This window comes from Plecotus auritus (assembly GCF_963455305.1).
Source record: "Plecotus auritus genome assembly, chromosome: 4".
Lineage (NCBI taxonomy): Eukaryota > Metazoa > Chordata > Mammalia > Chiroptera > Vespertilionidae > Plecotus > Plecotus auritus.
The window spans coordinates 138,057,038-138,084,982 of NC_137775.1; the positions used below are offsets into that span (position 1 = coordinate 138,057,038).

A 27,945-nucleotide genomic window follows, 5' to 3' on the forward strand; every position below is an offset into this window, starting at 1 on the left:
CAGTTAATAGATATTTATTTTCCACTTCATTGTACCAGGAATTATGCCACGCACTGACAACACGATGAATGAGATGGACGTCATCTTTGCCTTAGAATCCACTAAAGAAGATGGACATTTAAACAAGTAAGTACAATAAAGTTCAGAATGTGTAATAAGATGATAAAATAGATGGCCTGAGAACATAGAGCAGGTGGACTCTAGCCCAGCCTATGGGTTAGGAACACCACCCCCACACACAAACACACAATCAATGTATAATCATTGAGACCAGTAGGATGAACACGAGTTACAAAGACAAAAGGGGGAATAGGTGCAGAAAGGTAGAAAGGTCCACAAATTGTGAAAGTCAAGAAGGAGAATATAGCACCATCAAGTAACTAATAATAATATAATAATTTAGCTTGGTGACAGAGTGCAAGAGGAGAGATATGTGAGGAGGCTGAAGAGGTTCTCATGGAAGGGCTTTTGAGGCAGAAGTTGCATTTTATGAAGGTCATTTTGGCTATAGTGTGCACTATGGATCAGAGAAGACTGAAACTATACGCAGAGAGAGCAGTTAGGAACCTAATCCTGTGATGCAGGCAAGAGATAACAGTGGCCCATTTTAGAATGCCAGTGGGATTCAGAGAGGCAGAGACAAATGAAAGGGGTTGATTTTATGTCATCGTATCATGGAACAATCTTCAAAATATATTAAATGAGAAAAGCAAGAACTTTTAATATACTGTACTATTTTCCTAATATACTGTTTTCCTAATATACTGTACTATTATATGTATTTATGTACATACTAGAGGCCCAGTGCATGAAAATTCACTGCTTGCTGCCCCAGAGAGGCTAAGGGGACTGGGCGCCGCCATCTTGTGGCTGTGGGCGCTGCCATTTTTGAGGGCGTGGCAGTCAATTAGCATACTCCCTCCTTATTGGCTGTGGGTGCCGCCATATTTGAAGGTGGGGCAGTAAATTAGCATATTCCCTCCTTATTGGCTGTGGGTGCCACCATCTTTGTGACAGCGTGAGGGTCAATTAGCATATTCACTCTTTATTAGATAGGATAATATCAGCTGCCTCTTACAAACCCCCTACTAGGGATCAGATATAAAATCCTGGGCATGTGCCCTGACTGGGGACCAAACTGTGACTTCCTGGTTCATAGGTTGATGCTCAACCACTGAGCTACACTGGCTGGGCTATTATATGTATTTTTAAGAGAAACATACATACATATGCTTGGATATGCAGAGAGTAATTTTGGAAGGATAAGTAACAAACTTTTATAAGTGAATGCCCCTGGAAAAAGCACCAAAAGAGCTGGGACAGAGATAGAAGCTTCCCCTCACCCCCGTATATCTTGTGTGCTCTTTCAATTTTGTACCATGTGATGTATTATTAATCACTACTAGTTACTTTTCAAAGGAGATGTTTTAAGCAAAGAATCCATAAGACTTGAGAAGTACTGGAGGTGAGAGTTGAGACAGATGTAGATGCACCAAGGATTCAGACTTGGGCAACTTTAATTCGCTTGGAAACATCGGTGGAGGAGCAGGTTTGGTGAGGAAGAAAAGTTGTTCAGTTTGGGACATGTTGAATTTGAGGTGTCTGTAAAATATCTAGGTACATATGTGCAATAGATAGGAATCCAAGCTGTTCATGCCTGGAGCTTGGAGACATATCTAAATTGAAGATAAGGGGTTGGGAATCACAAACGTGTGCATGTTAATGCAATCTATGAAGTGGATGGGACTGTCCAGGTGGTGGAAAAAACAGAGCCTATGGACCAAAAATATTGAAGGGATTGGTGAAGAGATGCAGACAGATTGGTATAGTATGTGGCTGTGGATATGCTGAGAGGTTGACTATAATCTGACAGATGATAGAGAAAGTTCAAGCAAGACTGAGTATTTCAGTGGATTTAACTACAGGTAGATAGATAACCTTGATGAGAGTGTTATCAGTAGCATGGAGAGGTAAGGTCACATCACAATGGATTGAGGAATCTGTGTAAGGTCAGTGGAAAATAAAGTCTTCTCTTAAGAAATTTGGCCCTGAAAAGAAAGAGAAAAAAAAAAGATGGGGCAGTAATAGCTAAAAGGTGGTGGTGAGGTGGAGGGTGTTTGCTACTTGTTTGAAGATGGAAAATAATAGAGCATGATTATTTGCTGACTAGAACTAGTAGAGAGGGAGAGGTTGAAGATATACATGTGAGAACATTAGAGAAGAAAGTGATAGGCACAGATGACAGAGAGACGGAAAGAAAACTGGATCTGGAACACAGGTGGGAATATAGCTGTCAACAGGAGAGGACATACTTCCAGGGTAAAAGAAAATACAAGGGATCATGGTGACTGACTGAACACTTTAAGAACCCATGCCACCTATGTACCCTCCATGTGTGTGAGTGTGTGCATGCATGCTTATGTGACCCTTCACCGTCCCATACTCTTCTGTGCTTTGCATGAGTATCTGGGTGAACCTGTTTATGGTTTTACAAATCCCACATATCTCTTTGCTGTTATAGACTATAGTCCTCTTAAAAGTTATTATGTTTTTTTGGTGAGGGAGATGATAGGGCTAGGATGAGAAGTAAAGGGCTGGAGACAAAAAGGAGGCTGTACCTGAGTTCCTATTATGGCACCCTGGACACCCAGTTACCTATGTCCTTCCTGAAGAGGGATGGCCCCTCTTCAATTATTATTATCTACCCAACAATTCAGCAAAGGGGCAAAGGGAGTTGGGCGTGGCAGGAGACATAGCTGGGAGCTACCTCTAGTCACAAGGATGGTCAACTGCTAATGAGCCACCAGAGGGACAGACTAGGGACAGTCCCATAAAAGAAATGTTTGGGCCATTCAAGCATTGAAAGGCATCATTTGCCACACATACTTAAAAACACACCATTATGCAAACAAGATTCAAACACTTTACACTCTGAGCCTCAAAAATCAAGGAACTCAGAAACAAAGACAAAAAAAAAAATCAACACAATTCAAACATGGGCAAAGGACTTCAATACACATTTCTTAAAAAATAAAAATAAAAAAAGATTTACAGATAGTCATTAAGCACACAAAAAGGTGTTCAATGTCATTAGGCATTAAGGAAATGCAAACCAAAATTACAATAAGCTACCACTTCACATCTATTAGAATGCCTACTCTCAACAACAATAACAACAACAACAACAACACAGAAAGTAACAAGTATTGATGAGGATGTGGAGAAATTAGAACACTGTATATTGCTTGAGGAAATGTAAAATAGCATAGCCACTGAGGAAAAGAATATGGCAGTTTCTCAAAACATTAGGAAAAGATAACAGTAAGATCCAGCAATTCCAGAAATTAGGTATGTACCCAAAGGAATTGAAACCAGGGACTTAGATAATTGTACACTAATATTTGTAACAGTATTACTCATAATAGCCAAAAGGTGGAAACAACCCAAATGTCCAACCATGGATGAATGGATAAACATAATTGGTATATGCATACAATTAAATTATTTAGTCTTTAAAAAGAATGAAATTCTTATACATGGTACAACATGGATGAACCCTGAAAGCATTATGCTAAGTGAAATACACCAGATACAATAGAACTAATATTGTGTGATTTCACTTTTATGAGGTGCTTAGAGTAATCAAATTTATAAAAGAAAGTAGAGCATTGATTATCAGAGGCTCTAGAGAGCAGATAGTGGGGAGTTAATGTTTAATGGGTATCAGAGTTTCACCTTGAGATGATGAAAAAGTTCTGTAGATAAATATTGGTGATAGTTGACCAACAATGTGAATATAATTAATGCCATGCAATTGTATACCTAAAAATAGTTAAAGTGATCATTTTGTGTGTATATTATAACAATAAATTAAAAAAATAAACCAAGGATAAAGAACCTCTTTTCTTGCAGTCTTCTAGTTGGGGTTTGGCTGCTAAGTGGGGAGAGAGCCCTTCAGGGCTATAAGAAAAAGGGAAGGGCCACAACCTCAGGGCCATGTGAATCCAGGCAGGCTACACACCTTACTACTTTCCAGTACCTTTAAGAAGCAGAGGAATGATCCAGATATTATTAGTCTAGCATCCCTATTTCATATCTTTGATGGCCAAGCCCAACTTTGCTAAGAAAAAAAAAAAAAGATACCTTCTTTTCCCAAGATGTAGGGCTTTCAGAAGATGTGTCAGACAACACATGCCTATTGCCCATCTCCAGAAATGCTTAGATGAAGTTTGAGACACGGTCTTCAAATATTATTCTGTCCATCCCCTCCCATTATTAACAGCATGGAAGTTAGATACTTATATAGGAAAGTGCCTCTCTCCCTGCCTCCCACCCCAGGCCACCTGGAGTTATGTCAAGAGCAACAGGAGTTCTAATCATAGATACATATTTTCCTCTCCATCCCCCTCACCAAGCTCCAGTCCAAGATTCAAGTGTCCCAGAGTGTTGCGGCGAAGGATCTCCCAACCCCGGTGACTGCTGCTGCGGGATGTGGTCCTGGATAGGGAGGGTGTTGGGAGGGTCAGAGAGCCTCTGGCTCGAGTCCCATTTTCAACCATAGAGGGTTGTTTCTCAGAAAGGTGTTCATCCTCCCTGTCTGAAGACTTGAAAGCTTCCACATAGCGAAGCACTCGCAAAGGATTTTGATCATGGAGGCTCTCAATTCTGAGGAGGGGGAAAGGGAAAACACTCAGTTGAGGTGGGGAGAGATGGGCTGTGGGGAGGAACAGAGGTGAATGGGGCACATGTAGGAAAGTGGACCAAGAGGAAAGGGAAGGTAAGGAGCAGAAGTGACATAAGAAGAGCACCCAGGGTCAAGTGAAGGAAAGTACAATAGAATGAAGGAGCTCTTGAACTCAGGATTTGAGTGTGGGTATGATGGTGGGAGAATATGAAAGAGAAAAAGAAAGCCAATTAATAAATAATTATATAATAAAAATGAGGTAAAATTCAGGACATAAATAAGAGGAGAGAAGAGCCAGGTTAGGAGCTAAGAATATAGTATGAAGGAGGTTAGCTTCAAGGTAAGAATAGAATGGGGATCATCTGGGAATAAGATTATAACAAGTTGAGTAGCCCATGCCCACATCCAAGCATAGATACATATATGTAGTTTTTCACATGTTACTGCCCTGATGGACATATAGCTTGGCATCAGCTATCGTCATTCCTTCTACCCTCCTGGGCTCCAGCCTCCTCCCTCAAACTGGATAATGCAGGGTCACTATATAGAGTGATGACTTCTCTCTAAGGTCCAATTGGGGATCTCAAGAATGGAGAGGAGGGTGATAAATGTGGAACTGGTCACGCTTGTTCCCATGGCATCACACACATTTTCAGTTCATGCATATACATTGTTACTCACCGCAGGAACCAGCGGTCCCCTAGCCCGTACTTGTACCCACAGATCCCAGAGCGAGGCCACAGAAAGCGAGGCATTTTTCTCTCCAGCATCACGGTGGTGGCCACAATCTGGACAGGGGAGAGAGGTAGAGGAAGAACTCAGAAGGAGCCATGTGGTTCAGAGAACACAGACAGAGAACCCAAGGGCAACTGTGGAATAGAGACAGCAGATATCATTGGAGATGACAGTCATTGATCCATTCCCTCACCTGTGCCAGGCACCATGCTATCTGCTTTACTCCTAATTCATCAGAAAAGGACAGATAACATTTTATGAGTGTTTTCAATAAAACAGTGACCTCTACATTACTATTTAGATTCATGAAAAGTGAGTCATTCCAAAGTAATCTCATTTGCTCTTTCATAGGAAAGCCATAGACCAATGATCCTGACTTAAATAAAATTATTAGATAGAATCTCTATGATCTTGAGGATAAAGTAAGGCTGCTAGTGCTCAGGGAACTTGTAGCAAATTAAATATCCTAACAAGGAAAAGAGTAGGTTAATGATGGCACACTTGGCAGGGAAAATTCTAGTGGCATGTCATATGTTCTGTACTTTGCCCTGCCCTCATTAATTATTTAAATGAAACAGAAGAAAAATTTATCAAATACGCCCGTGACACAAAATAGGGAGGGATATGTAATTTGCAAGGTGACAGAAGCAAAATAAAAATGATCTCACCAGACAGGAATGCTGGGCAGGAACCAATAACATAAAATTTAAGGAAACCAAGTATAAGGTTCTCCATTTACTAGTATATTTAAGACTCGAGTGTCTGTGTAAGTACAGGAAAACAGTGAAGGAGCTTAGCTGAGTAAGTTGGGTAACAGAGATGTGGGGTTCTAGTTTATCACAAGCTCAATTTTAGATGCTATTCATGGTATAGTGTCCAAAGCAAGGAAGGGCATGCCCACTCTTTATACTGCATTCCTCTGATTATACCAGGACCATCCCAGTTTTGAAAGGTCCATGATCTATTGGGGCATGAACAGGAGCATGCAATCAGGATGGGTTGGGGCCAGGAAGCTTCATTAACTGAAATGACTGATAATCCTTTAAAAAGCCCAGTTCTCTACTTTCCATTCTTACACTCTGTGTCTTTCTAGTACTCTACACTTCTCTCGACCTTCTCTCAGTTTCCTAGTTGCACCAAGTTCCTTTCAACCTCAGGACTTTCAATCATTCCATTCCCTTTCCTTGGATAGTTTTTCTTCCTCTTTATCTTGAAAAGGACACTTTTTGTTTTCCTTGCGCTATCTTTTAACCCCCTCACCTTCTCTGGTAACAGAACTCATCTTTCATTTTGATAATCTCTCCTTCTCTACCCCCACTCCCTCAATTGGAGTAGACTTGTCTGCACACAGTTCTGGTTAATTAGTCTATTCTCCCCAGACTCTTCTTCCACTACCACCACTGTCACTATCCAGTCCTATAACTCAGACTTGTTGCAATGAGATAGAACTGAGACTGGGATTGCTGGAGGGAAGATGATCTTTTAAAGGCACATTTCACAGCATCAGGATACAACATGAATGGGTCCCTTGGCATTGTGCTATGAAGAACACCTTCTCATTCCTTTGGGAGTTTAGAGCTTCCCTTAGAAAAGCTGGACAAAAGTGAACAGAACAGAAAATCTGGTATAGTGCCTGAAATGATCTGGACTCTAATCAGACATGCCTAAAGTTAGTTTAATTCTTTAAACTTTCCATTTGTGAAGACCAACACAAACTCCTCCCACTGCTTTTCTTAAGTCTATTTAAGTTTGATTTTCTATGCTATAGCCAAGAGTCCTGATAGATACAAATCCTAATCTCTATCCTTCTTCCTTGTTCTTTTTAACTGGCTAATTCTTACCCATGTATAGGGCTCCTCTTGAATGTCACTCCATCAGAAAAGCCTTTCCTAACTTTCCTGTCAGGCTCCCCTGTTGCACCCTGCTCTTAGCATCTTCTACTTCTCTGTAACATTTTTACTACAATTGTACAGCTTCCTGCAAAGTCATTAGTTTGATGTCTGTCTTCCCAACCTCACGTAAGGTCCATGAGAATACAGCTTGCATTGGTGTGTTCGTGCTTCTATCCCCCAGCTCCTGGACACTTCCCAATTCATAGTTATTATCTAAATAATTATTGTGAAATGAATGAAAAATTTGAGGGATTAACTAATAGCTGTATTCAAATATTTAAATAGTCCTCATAGGGAAGGGTGTGTTCTGCATTATACAAGAAGACTTGGGCCAAAGAATGGAATTATATGTTTCAGCTCAATGTAACATGTGCTTTTCTAATAACAAAAAAAACCACACACTTAAAATGTGAAATAAGCTTGCCTCCTCCTAATCACTGCCCAAATCCACATGATAATAAGATCCCAATCAGCATTTAAAAAGATATTGAATGACTCTCTGACCAATAAATGATTATACAATGGATAGAAACTCAAATAGAGAACCACTAAAGGCATTTCCAACTCTAAAATTTTATTAGCCTATCATGATATAAAAATCAGAACAGCCCTGCCAGTGTGGCTCAGTGGTTGAGCATTGACCTATGAACCACGAGTTCATGGTTTGATTCCCAGTCTGAGCACAATCCCCAGTGGGGACTTGCTAAGGCAGCTGATCATGTCTCTCTCTCATCAATGTTTCTATTTCTCTCTCCCTCTCCCTTCTTCTCTGAAATCAATAAAAATATATTTTAAAAACAGATCATAGAGAAGCAGGGCACAAATTAAAAACTAGGATATATAAGAACAAGACTGTTTCTATTTCTCCCTGGACTCAAAGATGATGGCTGGATCTACTTTTCCCTTGTGATCAATATCCTCAGATCTTGGGTGTTGATCCTACCCATTGCTACCATTTTACCCTCCTTTGTCCCCTGATCTATCCAAATGTATCTCTGGGTTTTCTGTGACTCTTCTAAGAGTCATCCACCATAACATAACACTCTGATTTTTCCCTCTATCCCCTGCTCCTTAGTAAGACTAATACTAGAAAAACTTACCTGAGCCCTCCAGAGCTCATCCCGCTCTTGAGCCACTCGCCAGTGAGTGTCACCCATCATGGCTATGAACAAGTTGAGCATAAGCAGTGTGGCGATAATGGCAAAGGCCGCATAGGTGATGTTGTACATGAAAGGCAAATCCACGTCATAGTTGGCAGGGCCATCAATGAGGGTGAGGAAAAGCTCAAAGGTCGTAAACAGTGATGTGGGGTAGTCATAGAATTCCCCTAGCTTGCTTGGGTCCTCTGTCTGGAAAATGATAAAGAACGCTGCTCCGCCCAAGAAAAAGGCATGGAGATTGAAGAAAAGAGAATGATCTCAATAAGCATTCATTCTACTTCCAACATATATCTCCATACACTTACATCCACATATACCAACTTACACACCCATAAATATAGATGTGTGAATGTATACATGTAAGTTACATTTTACCTGTGGACCTGGCTAATCCTGAGACATCCTATGCCAAGTTCATCACTCTGGATAATGTTAATATTTAGCATATCTATACTAATAAAAGAGTAGTATGCAAATTGGTCAGGACGCCCTCAGAGTAACGACCGAACAGAAGACTGCGTGGGGTGACCAGGCTGGCAGCAGGGGTTAGTGAGGAATGACCAAATGACTGAACAGCAGGCTGCATGGGGTGACCAGGTCAGCAGGGGGGTTGGTGAGGGATGACCAAATGACTAAACAGCAGGCTGCGTGGGGTGACCAGGCTGGCAGTGGGGGCAGTGAGGGGCAACCAGGCCGGCTTGGGGGGCAGTTAGGGGCAACCAGGATGGTGGGGGGGGGGGAGTTAGGGGTGACTAGGTTGGCAGGCAGAGGTGGTTAGGGGTGATCAGGCTGGCAGGGGGGACATTTAGGGGCAATCAGGCAGGCAGGCAGATGAGCAGTTAGGAGCCAGCGGTCCTGGATTGTGAGAGGGATGTCCGACTGCCGGTTTAGGCCCAATCCCTGGGATTGGATCTAAACCGGCAGTCGGACATCCCCTGAGGGGTCCCAGATTGGAGAGGGTGCAGGCTGGGCTGAGAGGACCACCCCATGCACAAATTTTGCACACCGGGCCATATATATACATATATATATTTTAGTTTTACCCTTTTATAGTTTCAGCTGCTGGTGCAGTTTTTTGGTCTACTGTTTTATGGGATCCTTATTCAATAGGGAATTCCTAAGACAGGAATAGTGCCCTTTGTACTGAGCCCTGGTCTTTGGGAGTTGAGGGGTTCCTCAAATATTATCTAGTACATCCCATTGTCTTATGGATGTTCAGTTGAGGACATTGAAGACTGGATTAGAGTTGCAGCCTTTGGCTCTTCCTTCCTCTCTCTGCCTAAAAACTTTCTCCTACTCTTTTGCTTTCCCTGTCCCTCCCCCTGTCTGCCAGTTTCATGCTGTGATCCTTTCTCTCCTCCCTGACATTCTCCCACTGCACCTAGGGCCTTCGGTGAGCCCCTGCTTGCCTCTCTCTGCACAATCTTTCTTCACAACTCTCTGTCTGTTTTCCTCTCTCATTCTTCAAACTCTCCAAACATTTTTTTGTGCCTCCTTTTGAGAATTCTTTCTCTTTTTTTCAACTTTGACCACACATTTTTTCAAAAGCACATTATGGGCCTAACCGATTTGGCTCAGTGGATACAGTGTCGGCCTGCAGACTGAAGGGTCCCAGGCTCGATTCCGGTCAAGGGCATGTACCTTGGCTGTGGGCACATCCCCAGTAGGGGGTGTGAAAGAGGCAGCTGATCAATGTTTCTCTTCCTTGATGTCTCTAACTCTCTATCCCTCTCTCTTCCACTCTGTAAAAATTTTTTTAAAAGCATATTATGTGTTATTGAATGCTTTATGTTTCTTCTTCTATAGTATACATATAGAAAGCTTACAGACTGCACTGTGTCTGCCTACATCATTTTCTGAAATCCACATGTGGCCAGTCTTTCGTGTTTAATGTCCCTCTCACTACAAAGCCCTTTTTCTACATGTCCTTTAAGGATCTTGCAGGGTGGGTAGTCAACATGAATGTTATTGGCTCAGAAACTCAGAGCACATGGGTTTACCGTCTAATCCAACCTGAGTGAACCTGGTTCTATGGGTGTCAGTGTGTGTTTTGACTCACTTTCCACTGGAATGGGGGAGTAAATGGGAGTAGAAACAAGAACTGAGAGCAAGCATGAGAGAGAATATTCTGAATTGGATCCAAGGATCTCGTGGGGGAGGGAATAGTACTCTTACCTGAGGCAAATCCCAGAATAACCACAGCCATAAGCCAGCAGAAACGCAGTAAATCTCCAAAAATCATCTACAAGAAACAGAAGGGGAGAGAGGGTGGAGAGATCCTTTTCCCATTTGCCTCTCAGCGGTTATCGCTAATTGATCAGGAGGTCCCTGGAGTTCCACCAGATCCACTCTGAGCAGCATTTTTCTTTTGGCTCCCACCCTCTCCCTCTGTCTGGGAAGGTCCGATGGATGAAGCCAGAGGAAACTTTGGGGAAAGCACTGACCTTCTGAATCATGATGCTGAAGGGACCTAGCATCTGGAATCCTCGGGCAAAATATATAACGCTGCACCAGCCCAGTACCAGACCAAGGGACATGGGCACCACCTCCCCTCTGGTGTTGGAGAGCCTCATCACCATGGTCACCAGCACTAGGGAGGCAGAGGTGATGCTGGGGGGAGAGCAGAGAGCAGGAAGTAAGGGGAAGGCTGGATATTCTAGGTCCTCTCCAACACAGTCATAACTTGGGTGGTACCTACACACTTAGACTTAGTCTTTCTATCTGAAACACACATATGGGAAAAGTCAGCTGAGGTCTAGGTTCCAGAGGGACCTAGAGCAATTCTGGTGAGGGAAGGCAGGGGGCTGGAAGGGACACTCACATGATGACATGGAATGGCCCACCAAGGACAGTCTGTCCAAAATAGCGAGAGGCACCAACCCTGAAGATGTCTGGGATCTGGGAAGAGGCCAGTAAAACAAAAAGACCATGGAGTCTGCAGTTCAGTCTGGACCTTCAGGTAGATGGCCTTAGCCTGGCCCCCATGTGTACCTCACCTCTAGGATCAGCATGATCAGAGCCCCGACGACGGTCACCAGCTCCCCGACCAGCCGGATTTTATCCTGTTCAGTTACATAGGCCTCCTATGAGGGGAAATTCAGGATGAGAAATGCTTTCTGATGGATGGAGACTCAAATCCTTTTGGGAAAGTGGTCTAAAGCAAGGGTGGGGAACATCAAGCCCACAGGTTTTATAAGGCCCACAAAATCATTTGGTCTGGCCCTGCCAAAGCATTATGGGTGAGTTAATTAAATGTTTGACCAAATATAGAAGACTAATTTTTTTTATACCAGGCTAATCTTTAAGTTGATAATTTTGTATGGCCCGCAATTGATGTTATAAATATTCAAATGGTCCTTGGCAGAAGAAAGGTTCCACACCCATGGTCTAAAGTAACTAAAGTCTATCCAAAATGAAGAAAAGATCACCTTTCCACACCACCACACCCTGAATGGTCTTGTCATTGTGGCTAACTCTGTGACTGGACATTAGTCTGTGTATCCATATGTTGCTTATACTGATAACTTGAGTAATACCCTCGTACGTCATCTTTTATACATATGTTATGAGGGGTAATTTATGATATATGTACCGAGAGGCTGCAATCACATTTCAGAGCATCAGGTTTAGAAAGTTATTGTAACAGGAAGAGGTATTAGTGGCTTGGAATGGTTTCAGCTATGCAGAAATTCCAGCTTTTCCAATCCCATTGTGGTTCCTGGCAGGTAGAAGAGACTATAAACATATCATAGAATTCAGTTTCCTGTGTGGAGCCAGAACCCACTCACTCTAGCACAACCTCAAATCAGTCACTAGACCTTCCTGAGCTTGAGGTTTCTCATCTGAAAATGGAAACTCTGATGCTTCCCTCCCCAGGGTTACTGTGAAGTTGGAATTAGATGATATATTTGGTTGTACTTCATAAACCATAAAGTACTATAGATATATTTATCATGGTTTTCTTAGGACTTGGCAATGTAGAAAAGAGCAGGCAAGGTGCTAGAGACACTATATGGACTTTAGTTCTGAGGAAGGGCCCCCATCTTGTCCTGAGCAGTAAGTGTAGAAGGTATAGTTCTACGTTCAAGATAAGAAGACCATCCTTTTTTGGATGCATATTATGTCATAGTGACTCTTTGCAACATTATACAGACATAGTGATGGAATTCTACAATAATGATCCTTAACTTTTTTGAAGTTCTGAACACATCTGAGAATATAAAAAAGACTACAGACCCTCCTTCTAGAAAACGGTTCATACATATGCAGTCCCCACATAAATTTAGACAAATAATTTTAACACATTCAAGTACCCTTTACACTTTTGAGAACTCTGTTCTCCACAGTCACATATCTGAATAGTGTGCCCAAGTTAGGAGTTGAGGGACCCTGGAGTCAGTGTGAAAGTTGATGATTTCAACTGGGGGGGATATGATTGCTCATGAGACATAAGGAAAGCTAAGTAACTTTACTCTGCTAATAAACTGGAACCGCTTAGCATCCCTCTGCAGGCTACTTCGGTGGTGCACTCACTGGTCCAGTGAGAGGCATAGCTTTTGAAATAGGAAGAGATGTCATATGGTAGGAGGTGATATATGGGGTTTGATAACTTTTTCTGGTGCCCTCCCAGCTTCCTCCCAGGTAGCCTATGCTTGCTCCCCACCCTTCCCCCTGGTGGTACATGGTTGTGCTATGCATATCCCTTCTGGGCATTTCCTTCAAGGCAATGAGCTCAGCCAGCTGGCAAGTGAGAGCAATCTCATTGGGCCAATTTCTCACTGAAGTCAGCCTCTGCAGGGGAGTGAGCTGCTGACAACACCTATGCAAAAGCAGATTCACCAGATTAGTTGCTCTTCAATATCATCATCATATAGGAACTTGGTACAATATCATTATACCAATACTAGGTACAATGCTTCAATATCATTATTAGGATATGTATGAGGATCAAATGATATGGTATAAAGAAAGTACCCAGCCAAAACCGGTTTGGCTCAGTGGATAGAGCGTCGGCCTACGGACTGAAGGGTCCCGGGTTCAATTCCGGTCAAGGGCATGTACCTTGGTTGCGGGCACATCCCCAGTAGGGGGTGTGCAGGAGGCAGCTGATCGATGTTTCTCTCTCATCGATGTTTCTAGCTCTCTATCCCTCTCCCTTCCTCTCTGTAAAATATCAATAAAATATATTTAAAAAAAAAAAAAAGAAAGTACCCACCAAGTGCCCCATGGCTCAGAATGTATAGATCAGCTCAGAAGAAGCCAAGGAGCTAGCCTTTAAGAGTAGGGCCAGACTGACCAGCAGATGGTAGAAATGTTTCAACTACATCATATGGGGCCAAGAAAGACTGGAAAAGAGTTGGTATCTGTGCCTGATGAACAGTGTGATATAACAACCCGTGACTAGACTTCAGTTACATTTTTTGTTGTTTAAAGAACTGATGATCTATAAACTTCTCTGACATTTATCTGTCTTGAGAAACTAGTTAATTTTATCATATAATGGGAAATTTCCTTTTCCTTTGTTTTCAAGGAAGCTCAGAGTTCTCTTTTTATCCTCATCCCTAGAAGCTACTTTGAATACCCTCTCCTCTGTCCTGAAATTCAGTTAATGGGCCTTGTTCTTTATCTTAATGTTCCCATGACATCAGTCTCCAATTGTAAAACATGCCAACTCCTTTTGAGATCACAGTAAGTAGTAGGATAAATAAGTACGTTAACTATAGAAACAAAATAGCACTAAATATAAAAATAACTGCATCAATGTCATATACATGTCCATACAAAATTTTTGAATTCATTTTAAAACTTTGTATCTTGACTCTTGCTGGTGTGGCTGAGTTGGTTAAGTGTCGTCTCATGCACTCAAAAGGTCACTATTCAATTCCCAGTCAGGGCACATACCAGGGTTGCAGGCTCAATCCCCAGTAGGAGGTGTGCAGGAGGCAGCCAGTTGATGTTTCTCTCTCTCTCTCTCCCTCTCCCTCCCTCTCTTTCTCTAAAAATCAATTAAAAATCCATATTTTTTAAAAAATTCTTTTTAAAATTTTGTATCTTGGTTGAGTATGTCTACAAAACTGCCACCAACCTTCCCTTGGCTCAATTAAGAAGAAAAGGAAGTAACTGCACAAATTGGTCAGGTGAGTTGTGGGAATGAGTGCACCCCTAGGGGACAGTGGGAGAGTGGCACCAGCTCTTCCCCAGAGATGAAAAGGTGAAACCCCAACTAATGGGAAATGTTGGGGACAATTTCTATCACCACCACCTCCTTCTGGAATTTCCCCTCACCAGTACCATTAGCTTGTTCAGCAGATTCCATTATAGGTATACAATCCCAGCACAAGTTCACTGGTGAGTAATAGAGGTGTCCAGAGACCCCAAGTGTTGTGTCTGCTCCACCTGGGATCTGATGACCCTAAAAAGTAGTTTCCTTCACCACTTTGTTTATACCAGAGAGTAGGGTGCCACTGTCTCCTTCCTCCATCATGTTTCCCTGGCTCACCCTTACTTAATCCTCAAGATTTAAGTCACAGCTCTCCTCCTGGGGTAGGTGACTGTACTGTAGGTCCATGGTGCCACTCTGTTCATAGCCCTCACACTGAAATCATCGGAGCACTCTAGGTCTCACCAGTAATCTTAGAGTTCCCCGAGAGCAGGGACATCTAACTCTGACTTTTCATCCACAACACACAACATAGTAGGTGTTCCCATAACAAGAAAGCAAAGAAGGAAGGAGGGAAAGGAGAGGGTGAGCAGGTAGATCATAGCCGAGCATGATCTGAGTGTTGCAGGAGAATGGTCAAGGGGGACTCAGGATGTGGGAATGGGGGAAAGGGTGATAACTAATTGGGCTTTTCTTGGATTTTCAGATTCCTAGCTCAAGGTCACTTAAGTAGGTGTGACTAATATTACACAGAAAATATTCCACCCCACCTCTTTAAAAACAAGTGCCTTCCAGAAATGACCAGAAGTCTTTACATCATCACATAGCTTGAAATTTCAGGTGTTGTCAACAGCTCACTCCCCTGCAGAGGCTGACTTCAGTGAGAAATTGGCCCAATGAGATTGCTCTCACTTGCCAGCTGGCTGAGCTCATTGCCTTGAAGGAAATGCCCAGAAGGGATGTGCATAGCACAACCATGTACCACCAGGGGGAAGGGTGGGGAGCAAGCATGGGCGACCTGGGAGGAAGCTGGGAGGGCACCAGAAAAAGTTATCAAACCCCATTCCTAGACCCACTTTTCCTTCCCAAGATCCCAGTCTTACAAAGGAATGAAGCTCCAAGAAAGAGTCTTATTGGCTCATAACAAAGAGTTACTCTGATCCTCTTAAATGTACAGGGGTTTCTTACTAGGCCTGCCCATCAGAAACAAATGAGAAGATTTTGTCATGACATCCATAGCCAGGCAAACACTGGGGACTCTAACTCAATTAGTTTGGATCAGAGACTTAGCATTTTTTAAAATGTAGCTGTTTCTTCTATATTTCAAGTTGAGAACCACTAGGCCAAAAAAGAGGAAAATCTCCTAATTCCTATCTAAGACTGCTTTCCAAGGATTTATTTCATGTCTTGGTCTCTGCATTTTCTCAGAGGAGTCCTTACCACAGAAGTAGGACCTACCCTATATCCTATCAAAAATGGTTCCTATGATCAAATCTAGAAAATAGACAGTAGCTTTGGTAGCTGGGAGTGGTAGGCACTTCTGTATGTGACTCCCTGCCCTTGCACTCCAGTGTCCCTCATCTTTCCAGGGAAAGATTAGATGTGGCCAGATAAAGGTGAGTGTGCAGGCCCAGGCTCAGGGCAAAGCCTAGAGACATACTTTTCTCATGCAATGGATCCCCTAAGAAGGAAAACTGAAATCCAGCACATTGGTCTGGAGGGAGAAATGGCCTGGCTTCATATTAAAGGGGAAGGTTCAGAGTGAAGCAGACCAGAACCCCATACCCAGTGCTGCCATCACTAGATGAGTGTCTTTGCCAAAGTACTTAACCTTTCTTGATTGACTTCAGATTCACTGTCTTAAAAATGGTGATAATAATATTATTTATTAATTAGGATATATATGAGGATCAAATGATTTGTAAGTGTTTTATCATCCAAAATAGGGTCTACAAAATTAAAGCATCATCCAGCAGTGAGCCAGAAATGCAGAATCTCAGGTCCCACCCCAGCCTTGCTTCCAGAATCTGCAATTTCACAGAATCTCCAGAGCACATGTAAAGTGCACCAAGCAAGCACTCAGTAGATGCTATTTTTACCTAGCAGGTTCCCTACTTCTCTTCATCTCTTTCCCTGTCTTTAATTTGCTGTGATTGTTCCACAAGAAGTGGTTAGGACCCCTGAGCAAAACAGTGTAGAGTTGGAGATCAGTGGGGTTTTCAAATAGCTGAAATGCTCTGGGTCATTGAGAGCTTATAAGAAATAATGGTGTATAGACAGATCAATCCACTGACCATGACAGGCAGAGGATGATTTTAAATGAATGGAAACCTGCCTGCTATGTCACTCCTGCCATGGTCTTCTCCCTTACTCTCTGTATCCAATCCTTTGCACAGTAGCATTGATTTTACTAATAAGTCTCCTGATGCCAATCCTTTCTCTCAGTTTCCCCCTCATAACCCAAGGACAATCAACCATTGTCTCTTGCATGCTAACCTATAATTACCTCCTAACTGATCTCCCTACATCATCCCTGGCCTTCTCCAATCAGTTCTCCACCCTACAGAGACATTTTTCTAAAATAAAGTCTAGTCGAGGCCCTCCCTTTAAAATCCTTCAGAGCTCTCCATTACCTCTGGATAAAGAGTGTGGCTTCTCTATCAGTATGGCCTGCAAGGCCCTGATGATCAGCAAAGGATCTGCCTGGACAGCCTCATCTGGAGGCTCCTGCCCCAGCTCCCTGTGCTCCCAGCCTTCCCTCAGTGCCTAAATGTTGGCAAGGCTCTTTCTGCCTTTGCATAGGCCTCTTTTCTGCTTCAAACTCACTTTGAACCTTTCTCTCTTACCCAGGTCTCAGCTCAGTTATCTTCCTCAGGGAAGGCCTCTCTGGCCTCCCAGAATGCCAGGTCCCTGTTACAAGCTATCTTAGTGCCCTCTTCTTTTTCTTATCATGGGAAAAAATAATGTAAATTGTAACAATCACACATTGTAATGAAACATCCATTCATCTAGTTAATGTAAACAAGTGTGCAAGCTCTCAAAGGCCAGAGTTTTGCTCAGACCATGTTGAATTTCTAATACCTAGAATAATATTTAGGCTCTATGAAGCTCTCGATGATTATTTGTTTAATGAATGAATCAGTGAAATTTTTTTGGTGGGGGAAAGGACAGAGGAGAGATTGAAAAAAATTTCAAGAGACAAAAAGGAAATTTGATGATGGAAAATCTTCTTCAAGAGATAAAGAGGAGATCTGATGGTGAGTGACTAATGCCCTCTTGCTGACCAGCACATCAGAAATCTAATGATTGGAGTGATTGACTTAAGACTGGACAGCTGGAGCTGAATCAATCTCAAAGATGGAAATTGATAGTTCTCAGCCTTGGCTAAGTATCAGGATCACTGAAAGAGTTCCTTATAAATACCAATCCAGGGCCTCACTCAGACATTCTGATTTATTAGGTGTGACATAGCTTAGAACTGATATCTTTACTAGCTTCCCATGCTTCTAATGTGCAATCTTGGTTAAAAAACATTGATCTAGAGGTAGGATCTGTTAGGACTAACAACCAAGCTGCCTGACTCCCAGACTTTGAACTGTCTACCCACCTGCAAACCTAAGAGAATCAGTGCTATAGTGGATGCAGTACTGCCCAAACCAAATAGACATTGAATGGAGATAGAAAATTAACTCCACTTAATTAACAGAGTTCTTGGGAACTCTGGAAGAGCATAACTTTTATGGATGAACAATGAGGCATTTTAGGCTTAAGACATTAAGATACCTTCAAGACTAGATTGAGATGAACTCCATCCTCATATACATCTGCTTTTGTGTAGTTTGTAGTTTTTTTATTTCACTTCAACTATCTTGAGATGGTGCTCTAGGCTGTTCTCATGGAGCCCAGTGACTGCTCCAGAACCCATGAGATCCACCAAGGAAATCCTACAGTGACTGAGACTGAAATCTTGTGTGTCCAGATTGATTAATTTAATTGGATGTTAAAGTATTCATTTATCTAACAGAAAGCTCCATGGGCTAACAAATCTGTCAACAATTGCATTAATCAAATCAACACATGTATTGGTACATTTTCATTTTTCCAAGACTTTCAAGTAACAAAAAAGCAGGAAAAAAAAGAAAAATTTCTATTAGCAACTAATCTGGTGAATCATGAAAGCAGAAACTTTCAGATCATGGTAATAGGTGTGGGAGCCCCTGATCTGTTCCAAATTGACTTAACTATTGAATGCAAGGAACACAAAAAGTCCATAAACTCAGGAGCATGTCTCAAGGGGCAATGCCAAAGAATAGGAACCTTTCATTGGTGAACTTTGCTATCCAAACCCCTTACAATAGCATTCTTAACCCTCTTCCTCCCCCTTCCCCATAAAGATAAAGATATTTGTAAGTCAAGAGTCTTCTGTTTGGGCCAATAATTACTTAAATAGCAGGGGGTAGGAGACGCTTCTGTATGTGACTCCCTGCCCCTGCACTCCAGTGTCCCTCATCTTACCAGGGAAAGAGTAAAAGAGAAAAAGGATAAAATAGGAAAAGAAAAGAATAGGAGAGAAAAAACTAAAGGATGAGTAGGCACAGTCAGCTAAAATTATGCTTCACCTAGTCCTGAGGCAAGGGGAGGGGTTTTACAATATAATTTAGACTATCTGGGTCAAAGGAACATGTTTGTACACAATTAGTCCTGCCCCAAAGAGAAAGAGTCACACAGGGAGGAGACTCAGTGTTAATTAATCACTTGGCATCACCCAACTGTTGGGCCAGAAAGCTATCTACATTCCAGATCCAGAAAACCCCTAAGTAAGCTCGAGACAAAGGAAGGCTGGGAATTAGTACATCTGCAGAAATAGGGCTGGGGATGTTGAAAAAGCCCAGCCACCCCCAACTCCTTCATGTTTATATTGTTTTCTACTTCTAGCCACTCACCCATTCACTTGGCCATCTTCTAAATGTCCTTAGTTCCCCAGTTTGATCTCCATACTAGGGGTCACTCTCATGCCAATTTTGAGATGCATGGGACACAAACTCCCCTAAGCACTCATGCCCTCCTTTTTTATGAGAGACAGGAGCTCTGGATACATGAGCATCTGTCTATGTATTTAGAATTGGTTATAGAAGCAGAAGAGATGGGGTGTCTTGATCTACTTTAGGGTTTAGGGTTTGGCCCTGTTCCTTCTCTGTGCATACCACTGTCTTTGGTCTAACTTTACTCCTTGGCCTGTGCAGTTTATGTTCTCATTCTGACACTAGTCCAGGCTGAGTTATACTCATGGCTGGTCCATCCTGTATAGAGCATACATCTCCAGTCACCTGCCTCCTACTTGCCTGGCTAAATTCTTCTTCCTCTGTCTCACTTTCTGCCTACATTCCTGCAGCCCCTTTCAGTTCTTTTCAGATCACCAGGACAAAAAAGTTGTCCTATGAAAAATCAACCAGCCCAATGTAGCTATGCTAGTTGAATGCCTATCTTCAGAAATACTCATTAGAGTCTACTCACTCTGCTATACTCAAAGGAGGGTTTGCTCCCTCGAACAGCGGACTCTTACATTTCTTCCACACCTCTACTCAGTGTCCTCACTACCCAGGTCTCTGAAGGACACCACAGGATGCAAGCCCACCAGAGTAAATTTGCTCCCGAGATTATTTGCTTCGGCCTGCTACACTGTACAGGTATCCTCCTGCAGCGTATCTGACAGGTGGTCAGACAGCTGGCACATTCTTGCCAATGTGCTCATATTGACAGAACACAGAAGAGAATGGAAGCCAGAGGGCTATGCTGCCCTCACAGAGCAGAAACAGGCCCAGACGTGGACATGGAGCATGATTTCCCTCCCTTTAGAACAACAGTGTTTCCCTTCAGGTTCACATTACAAAAGGCTGGTCCTCTCCCTACACTGAAAGGAATTTTACCAATGCACAGTATTCTTAACACCAAGAATCCTTTTAAAGTCAATGAGAGAAGCCACAACTCACTGGACAAGTGTATTTTTACTCAGTAAGCCTCCTCTCTGGTGCCCTTATCTCATGTCCAACTTCTGTCTGGGTGCTTAGGAGCCTGCAGCTGTTAGAGCCCAGTGAAGGGTGTCTTCCCTGGGTATTATCACTTTGGTCTCCAGCACCATCACCCCATATTTACATTCCCTTTCATCTCCTTCTGCAAAGAGTCACCTGTATCAGCTTCTGTTCCAGAAGGGTGATATCTCGGGAATCTGTGTGATTGCCACTACGAAACTTGAGGGGACGGTAGATGCAGCACATGGTGAAGCAGCTCATGTAGAGCACATACAGAGCACCCAGAATGCAGAAGTAGGGCCTCCCATATTTCCTCCACTTGAAGCTCACCAGCTGCTTCACTGGGGTCTGCTCCAGGATCTGGCGAGCCTGCCATGGAAGGAGAATGTAGTTTGGGGTGACCAACATAGTGAGCAGTGTGGGGCTTCCCACTGGGTCCCAGATGGGCAGGGCAGTCACCAGCAATGGCATCATCATTTTTTTTACAGACAACTAGTAAGCCTCTTCTATATGCAAGGGCTATGGGTAAAGTGTTATAGAAGTGAACACAAGACACTATAACATCATTGAGGCATTGAAGAATGAGCAGCACATAGTTGAGTGAAGGGAAAGTTCATAAGATCATTCCATGAAGTAGTAGCAATTGCCAAGGCAGGAAGGTATGAGAAGCCATTTGCAGATGAGATATGGTTGGGGATAAGAGATAACCTGTTGGCAGTGATGGGCAGGAGTTAAAATGAATGAATTCTATAATGGACAGATTATCCTACATCATGAATGTTAAGGTGGGGAGTTTGAACTTTTTTTTTTTTTTTTAACATAATGGGAAGCAATTGGGAGTTCAAGCAAGGAAGTAGTCAGATTTGTTCTAGAAGTCTTATGGTCTGGAGAAAAGCGATAGAGGACCCAGGTAGTAGAATGTGGCAATGACCTCTGATGTAACTAGATAGTGAAAGGTTAAAGACACAAATGTGAGAGGGTAATGGACATCTGAGAAAGTATAAAAATGCAAATTAAAAAAAAAAAAGGAAAATTCAAAGCACAGCTGGAGAGATTAACCATTGACAGAAAGAATATATTTTCCATTAAACCTAGAGAAGAGAGAGCGTGCAGTTTCCAGATATATGTGGCAGGACAGGGCAGGAAGATAAAGAAGGTAGGAGTCTGGGTCTTCTGATGGAACTAAGGAGGAAGGCAGTGAGGGATATAAAAGGAGCTGGAAAAGAACTTTGAAGGAATAGAAAACTAGCTGACAAAGACAAGAATAAAACCTATAGGAGAATATTGAGAGTCAGCTGAAATCAGAGACCAAGGACTTGTGGTGGCACAATCTATCAGAGGAAGTAGGCTCTAACGAAGTACACCTGTTTCCAGTAATATCCTTTGAGGAAGTTCATACAAACTAGCCACTCACCTTTTCTTCTATTCATTACCACTTAGTCATCTGAGTTTATGACTCTAGAAAGATTCCTAAGAAATTAACAAATGGCAAATAACAGAAGCTATATCTGGCCACTATCTTAGAGATTCCCGGTAGTTTAAGTATTTTCTCCTCTCTACCTGTCTTTAACATATTTGCCTTTCCCTCATATCACTCAACTTGGACTGATCATTGTTTTTCCCTCTGTAGAAAGCTCTTTTTTTTCTCATCTTCCTGGAAATTCCTAACTCGTCCTTAAAGACCCACCTCAGGCACTTCTGGGACATTGTCTCTGGTCCACCCAACCTCAATTTTGCTGCCATTATGCACAGTACAAACTCCTGGAATGGTATACATTGTACTCTACTGCAATTATTGAGGAAGGGGACTGTAATTGAGGGAGTTGACAGATACGAACTGTGTTTTGTTTAGTATTTCTGTATTCTCAGTTCCTTGTACAGCATCTGGGACACAGAAAGTGTTCAATATGCTGAATGAATGAATGGTAGTAAGCAACCTCCATTTGGAGAGTTCCTTATCTGAAATGTCAGTATGAAAAAAGTTAGGGAAAGGGACTAGAGCTAAGCAGAGGGAAAGTGCAGTCAGGAAAGGGGTGTTGATTGGACTTTTCTCCCAAAGGTTCCAGGAGTCTTATCTCCATATATTACCAGGTGAGGAAGTGTCTGGAACCCAGGATCTTAGCAAATGGATAGGCTCTGCATGAACACATGACAGTCCCTGATCCTCTATCTCATCCATACCTCCCTCTTCTTAGAGGAGACTACAAGCTCCAGAAAGGACACCTTCTCTCCCCAGGAATCGATCTCCGTGAGGTCATAGAGAGTGGAGGTCAGTGGGCCGTAGGTCCATTGGATGTGCTTCCGCTTCTGCATCAGATGTTGGAACATCTGTGAGAACACAGCAGTGAGTTGGAGTGTCAGTGTGTGAGAAGCTGGTCCAGGAGAACACCACCACTGAAGAGGTTGGCATTCATTCCTCAAGACTGACCAACAGTCGGGAGGTAGCAAGCCTTTGATTACATAAACCTTCTTATTATTTTTTTGTTATTTTTCCTTTCCACAAACCTTACAAAGATCTGAAAGAAGAGAACAGGCAAAGGGACCAGAACTTTGGGTTTCCAGTAGATATTCTAAAGAATGAGTCTTAGAGATTCCTGAGGCTGAGGCTTTTAGTGACAGAGTTGGAAGGGACTACCATCCTTTTGGAGAGTTTGGGGAGAAGGATCATGAGAACATGTAGGGTTGGAGAGTGTCCCTCACCACAATGTTGCCCTCTACTCCAGCCAGCTTGAAAGGGGTAAGACCCTGGTGATTGGGTACAAGGTCCAGAGACTGCAGGTGGCCCCCACGCCCGTCATAGGACAGCAGCAGGTTGTACATCTGGCAGGCAAAAGTCTTGTTGGGCTGGAAGACGAGGATGTGCAACACTGTGTTTCCTGGGGAGGATACCAGTGTCATGTGGCTGCTGGACCCTAGTCCCCAGTGGTCCCCATGCCCACCCCACAGTGGGCCTGACCATTGTCTCAGACCCTACTCTTCCACCCAGGTCCTTTCTAAGTCCTTTCCACACTCCAGTGCTTACCCAGAGAATCCTGGGCCCGGATGTTAGCTCCATGTTCAATGAGCAGACGCACGATCTCCTCACTGCCCACGCAGGCAGCAAAGGACAAAGGGTGCTCCCCTGGGGAGACAGAGGGCTCCATGGCATGAGTGCAGGCTGGGATGGGCACCTCCCCAGTGACTGCCTGTTCCTCCACACAGCTCAGCTCTGGACTTGGGGACACTTGTCAGCAGAACCAGAGGCAGGGATGGTGCAGAGGCCCTGGGGGAATGGGCTCTGGCCTTAAGCCCTATAAAGGCTAATCCTAGTCCACCCCACCCCCTCAGGCACAGAGCTCTCCTCATCCCATCCTCCCCTGGCTCTTGCCCAGCCCAGGCTCTGGTTCTCACCAAAGTAGATATGGTTGTGGGGGCTGAGGTGGAAAGCTGTGCCTGTAGCTCTGGCAGAGACGCTGGCCCCGTGGGCGAGCAGGGCTCGTACCAAGTTCACATTCTGGTTCATGATGGCCACGTGCAGTGCAGTCTGACCTGGTTCAGAGAGAGCCCTCAGTCATGGGGTCTGTCCCCATTTCTTCCAAAGCACCATTTCCTGGCTTGCTGGAGGTCCCTGCCACATCCTTGAATAGATTTATGCCCTTACCTCTGCAAACTGGGCTGTGGCTGAGGGCAATTAGTCCCTCAGGCTGTTTACTCATTGTCCCTACCTCTTGGCTTTTGGGGACAGGGCATAATTGCAATCACTCTAGTGTTGCTGTGAAAGAAATAGAGTCCTGTCCTTCAGGGAACATGAAAGGAGTTGAAGGGAAATAATAAATGGCTTGAGGAAGCTGTGGAAGCCAAGACCAGAACCTATGTATTCTTCCCAACTCAGGCCCATGCGAACAGACCCTCCCCTACATGTTTCCACCTTGAAAAACTAAAGGCTCCTCACCTACAAATGGCTCACACAGGGTGGGCTCATAGACCAGTTCCGGGGCAGCCTCCATCAGCACCATGGCAGCCTCCAGGTTGTCATAGAGGGCCGCTATGTGAAGTGCTGTCTCTCCCAGGGCTCCTGGAGAACAGTAAGACAGATGCATCAAACACTCCCCTCAGGTAACAGACCCCTTTGCAGAAACTCTGGGAGTTCTGGGCCAGAGGGGCTCCATCTCTATTACATTAAACTCTGAGCTTACCTCTTTGCCGAAAGTCGCAGCTTTTGTCCAGCAGAAGTTTCTTTAAGACACACAGGTCATTGGCCTTGGCAGCCTGAAGTAGTGGAGATTCTTGAATCCTGGGAAAAAATGAAGATGAGTGATGCAGAGACAGAATTGCAGTGAAGCTGAGAGCAGAGCTGTTATATCACACTAGGTCTTCCCATACTGGGGGCCTGGGATCATTGATTGGGAGACTCAGCAGAGGCTTGTAGTGACCAGGGGAGGAGGGCCTGGGCTGCAGAGTGGGTAGCCCTGGTGGCCAGGAGAGGAGGCCATCAAGCCTGGCTGAATCCATCTAAGCTGTGTAAATGTTTCAGGAACCTGGGGAGTTGGAGCAGGTCAGGGAGATGGAAAGTTGGTCCCCGGTTGACACTGGCCTGGGGAGTTTGTGAGATCAGAACTGGGCAGAGAGGATGAGGTGGGCCAGGTGTGAGAGCCGCATGTGTTTGTGAGTTGCTGACATTCTGATTACCCCTCTGGATTGTTTAGGTTCACATCCATGTGGGGGGCAAAAAGAGTTTGGGGTGGATTATGGAGAATCTATTCCTTCTGGTTGTTGCCCTCAAATTGAAGGGTCTAAATACCCCTGTTGTAACTAAGGGGGAACACAACCTGGAGCTTCTCAGACAGAGCAGCTTGGAGTGAGTGGGGGCACCCTGTGAGAGGCCCATCCCAGGGCACCTCTCTTAGCCAGCCTTTGTTTCCCCTGCCTGGATGAGCCAAACAAGAGACAAAGCTGAAGCCCACCCTGTTGGACAAGTCAGTATTAGCTGGCTGTGAAGATGACCACAGGGTCTGGCAGGTTGAGGGTCATGAGGGAGAGACAAAAGGCAAACAAATTGACTTGTGACCATGATGTCCCCCAGCCCCAGATTCCTCTTCCAGTGGCCCCATGAGCCATTGGAAAGGGTGTTTTACTTAGCGAAGCAGCTTTTTTTTTTTTTTTTTTCTCAAGGCAGAGTTTAGGTCTGTCTTCCCTAATTTAAGGAAGCACTTTCAGGAGGGATCAGCAGAGAAAGGGACAGCCCCTGCCCCATCTCATCTGGACCCTCAGTCCCAGCCCCAGCTCAGGGTGGCCAGGGCTAGGCTACCAGAGTTCAGCTCTGTGCTGAGGGCACTACACACAGCCTGTCGCCCCAAGCCTCTAGCCCACTGCCCCCTGCAGAGGGAAGGTCTGCCCTAATCCCAGTCCAAAGCAGGGACAGAGGTGGGAGGCCAAAGGTTCCATCTCAGGGCCTGGGGTGGGTGCTGCTGAGCAAGCAGAGAGCCTTTCCTGGAATGAGGGTTCAGATTGCACCCAGGCCCTGCTACACAATTTGCAAGGCCTGGTGCAAAAAGAAAGTGCAGGACCCCTTGTTTAAAATATAATTATGAATTTCCAGATGATAGCAGTGCATTAAATGGAGTGCGGGGCTTTTCTGAAACCCAGAGCCCTGTGCAACTGTAGAGGTCACCTGCCTGTGAAACCAGTCCTGGCTGGACCCCTGATTTGCCAATGTGTGCTCAGCTCATTGCCCAAGCTCCCATGTTCTCCCATGGAAGACAAGTCCCCCAAACACTCCAAGGCAGAGGCCCGCCCACAAGATAGGTCTTTGCCCTGCATGTGCTTCTGGGATCTGGACCTTGGGGCTAACTAACCAAGAAATGACCTGCCCCCAGGTGTATCAGCCCCACCTGCACTGAGTGTCCCAGAAGCAGACACAAGCTTTATCAAGGGCTATATTTCCAGTTCCCAGCACACCACCGCACATGCCCCACTCAATAAAAGGCAGGTAAATTGGTCACCAACTGGTGGTCCAAGAACCACTGGTGATCCGTGAGATCCTCAAGGTTGGCGACCACTGACTGAACTGAGGACTCTCCAGTGTCACCTGGGTTTCCCTCCTTGGCTGTCAGCTCCAGGTGAACAAAGTTCTCCTCCTCTTTCCCACCAATCCATTTCCATTTCTACTAATGCTTATTGCTCCCTTTTTCTTCAACCCACAGGGTCTCATTCCTTCCCCAGCAACCTGTTCTCCACCAACCTGCACTTGCCTGCAACCCCCCTAACATACTAGCTTCTTCTCTCTGGTCCCTCTTGTCCCCACCCTCTTCTCCCACCAGGTAGGCAGATGAGATCTCTGCCTCTAAATCTATGGAATACACATCAAGGTCTCCCTGTGTGGCTCAGCTCCATCCCCCACCTGTCACCACTAAGAGGGGCAACTTGGGTTTTGTGACTATAATGGTAGGTTGGGAGAAAGGGCACATCCAAGTGCCTGGCACTGAACTCTGGGGATAGACTGGAGTGGGCAGGAAGGTCTGTGGATCAGTGAGAGGTGGGACGCCGTGTGACTGGACAGCTTACCTCTTCTGTTGCAGCATGTGGGCCTCATCCAGACGCTGATCCCAGTCTTTCTCTCTGAACATCCATGAGGTCAGAAGTTTCTGGAGGTGGGTCCAGGGCCCTTTCACCTTGGGTGGAGGAGTCCCCATGTCTTCTCTTTGCAAGCACTGCCAGGTGATGGGACGTGGTGAAGAGGCAGGTCCAGGACTCAGCAGCTAGTGAGGAAGTGGCCAGGTTTGCTTGGGGTTGGGAGTGAGAGTGAGTGTAACTCCCGTGCTATTTGTGTGTGCAGCCTGTGGTTGTGGGGTGTGTGTGTGCATGTGCACTGGTGACTGGCTGCCCTGTCACGAGAGAGCAGCTTTACCTGGAAGGGGAGGAGCTGTTTCTAGAGTGAACCTCTGGGACACAGAGCCTGCCCTACAGCCAGGAGGGAAGAGGGGAGGGAACTTTGGCAGTGGGTTGGGGCTGAGACCTGGACAGGTGAGAGGCGGGGCAGAGCACTCTGAATGGGGAGTAAAGTGAGAGACCTGGAAGCTGGCTCCCACAAGCAAGGTGAGCAGTCAGTGGGATGCAGCTGATTAGAAAATCATGCCTGGTTTGAATCCTGGCTCTCTCAGCCCTTGCAAATCAGTTAGGTGAGCTTTCTGTGCCTCAGTCTGCTAATCTGTAAAGTGGGGGGAGCACCTCAGCTCTCTCATGGAAGTGGCTATAAAGCATGATCCTAAGAACTCAATGATGTTTATTCTCCTTCCAGAGATGAGCT

General features: G+C 44.4%; 1 protein-coding gene across 1 annotated transcript; it reads right to left on the minus strand.

Moving 5' to 3' along the window:
- TRPV5 (transient receptor potential cation channel subfamily V member 5) lies at positions 1-27,516 on the minus strand. The gene is made up of 15 exons (XM_080665582.1): positions 27,204-27,516; positions 24,836-24,933; positions 24,592-24,714; positions 24,051-24,188; positions 23,683-23,781; positions 23,361-23,536; positions 22,842-22,988; positions 20,817-21,029; positions 11,468-11,554; positions 11,293-11,369; positions 10,916-11,081; positions 10,647-10,713; positions 8,412-8,680; positions 5,366-5,472; positions 1-101 (listed from the first exon to the last, which is right to left on the minus strand). Exons 1-15 carry the CDS (start codon positions 27,329-27,331, stop codon positions 92-94), a joined length of 1,905 nt encoding a protein of 634 aa, XP_080521708.1. The 5' UTR covers positions 27,332-27,516; the 3' UTR covers positions 1-91.
- Positions 27,517-27,945: the final 429 nt, after the last annotated feature.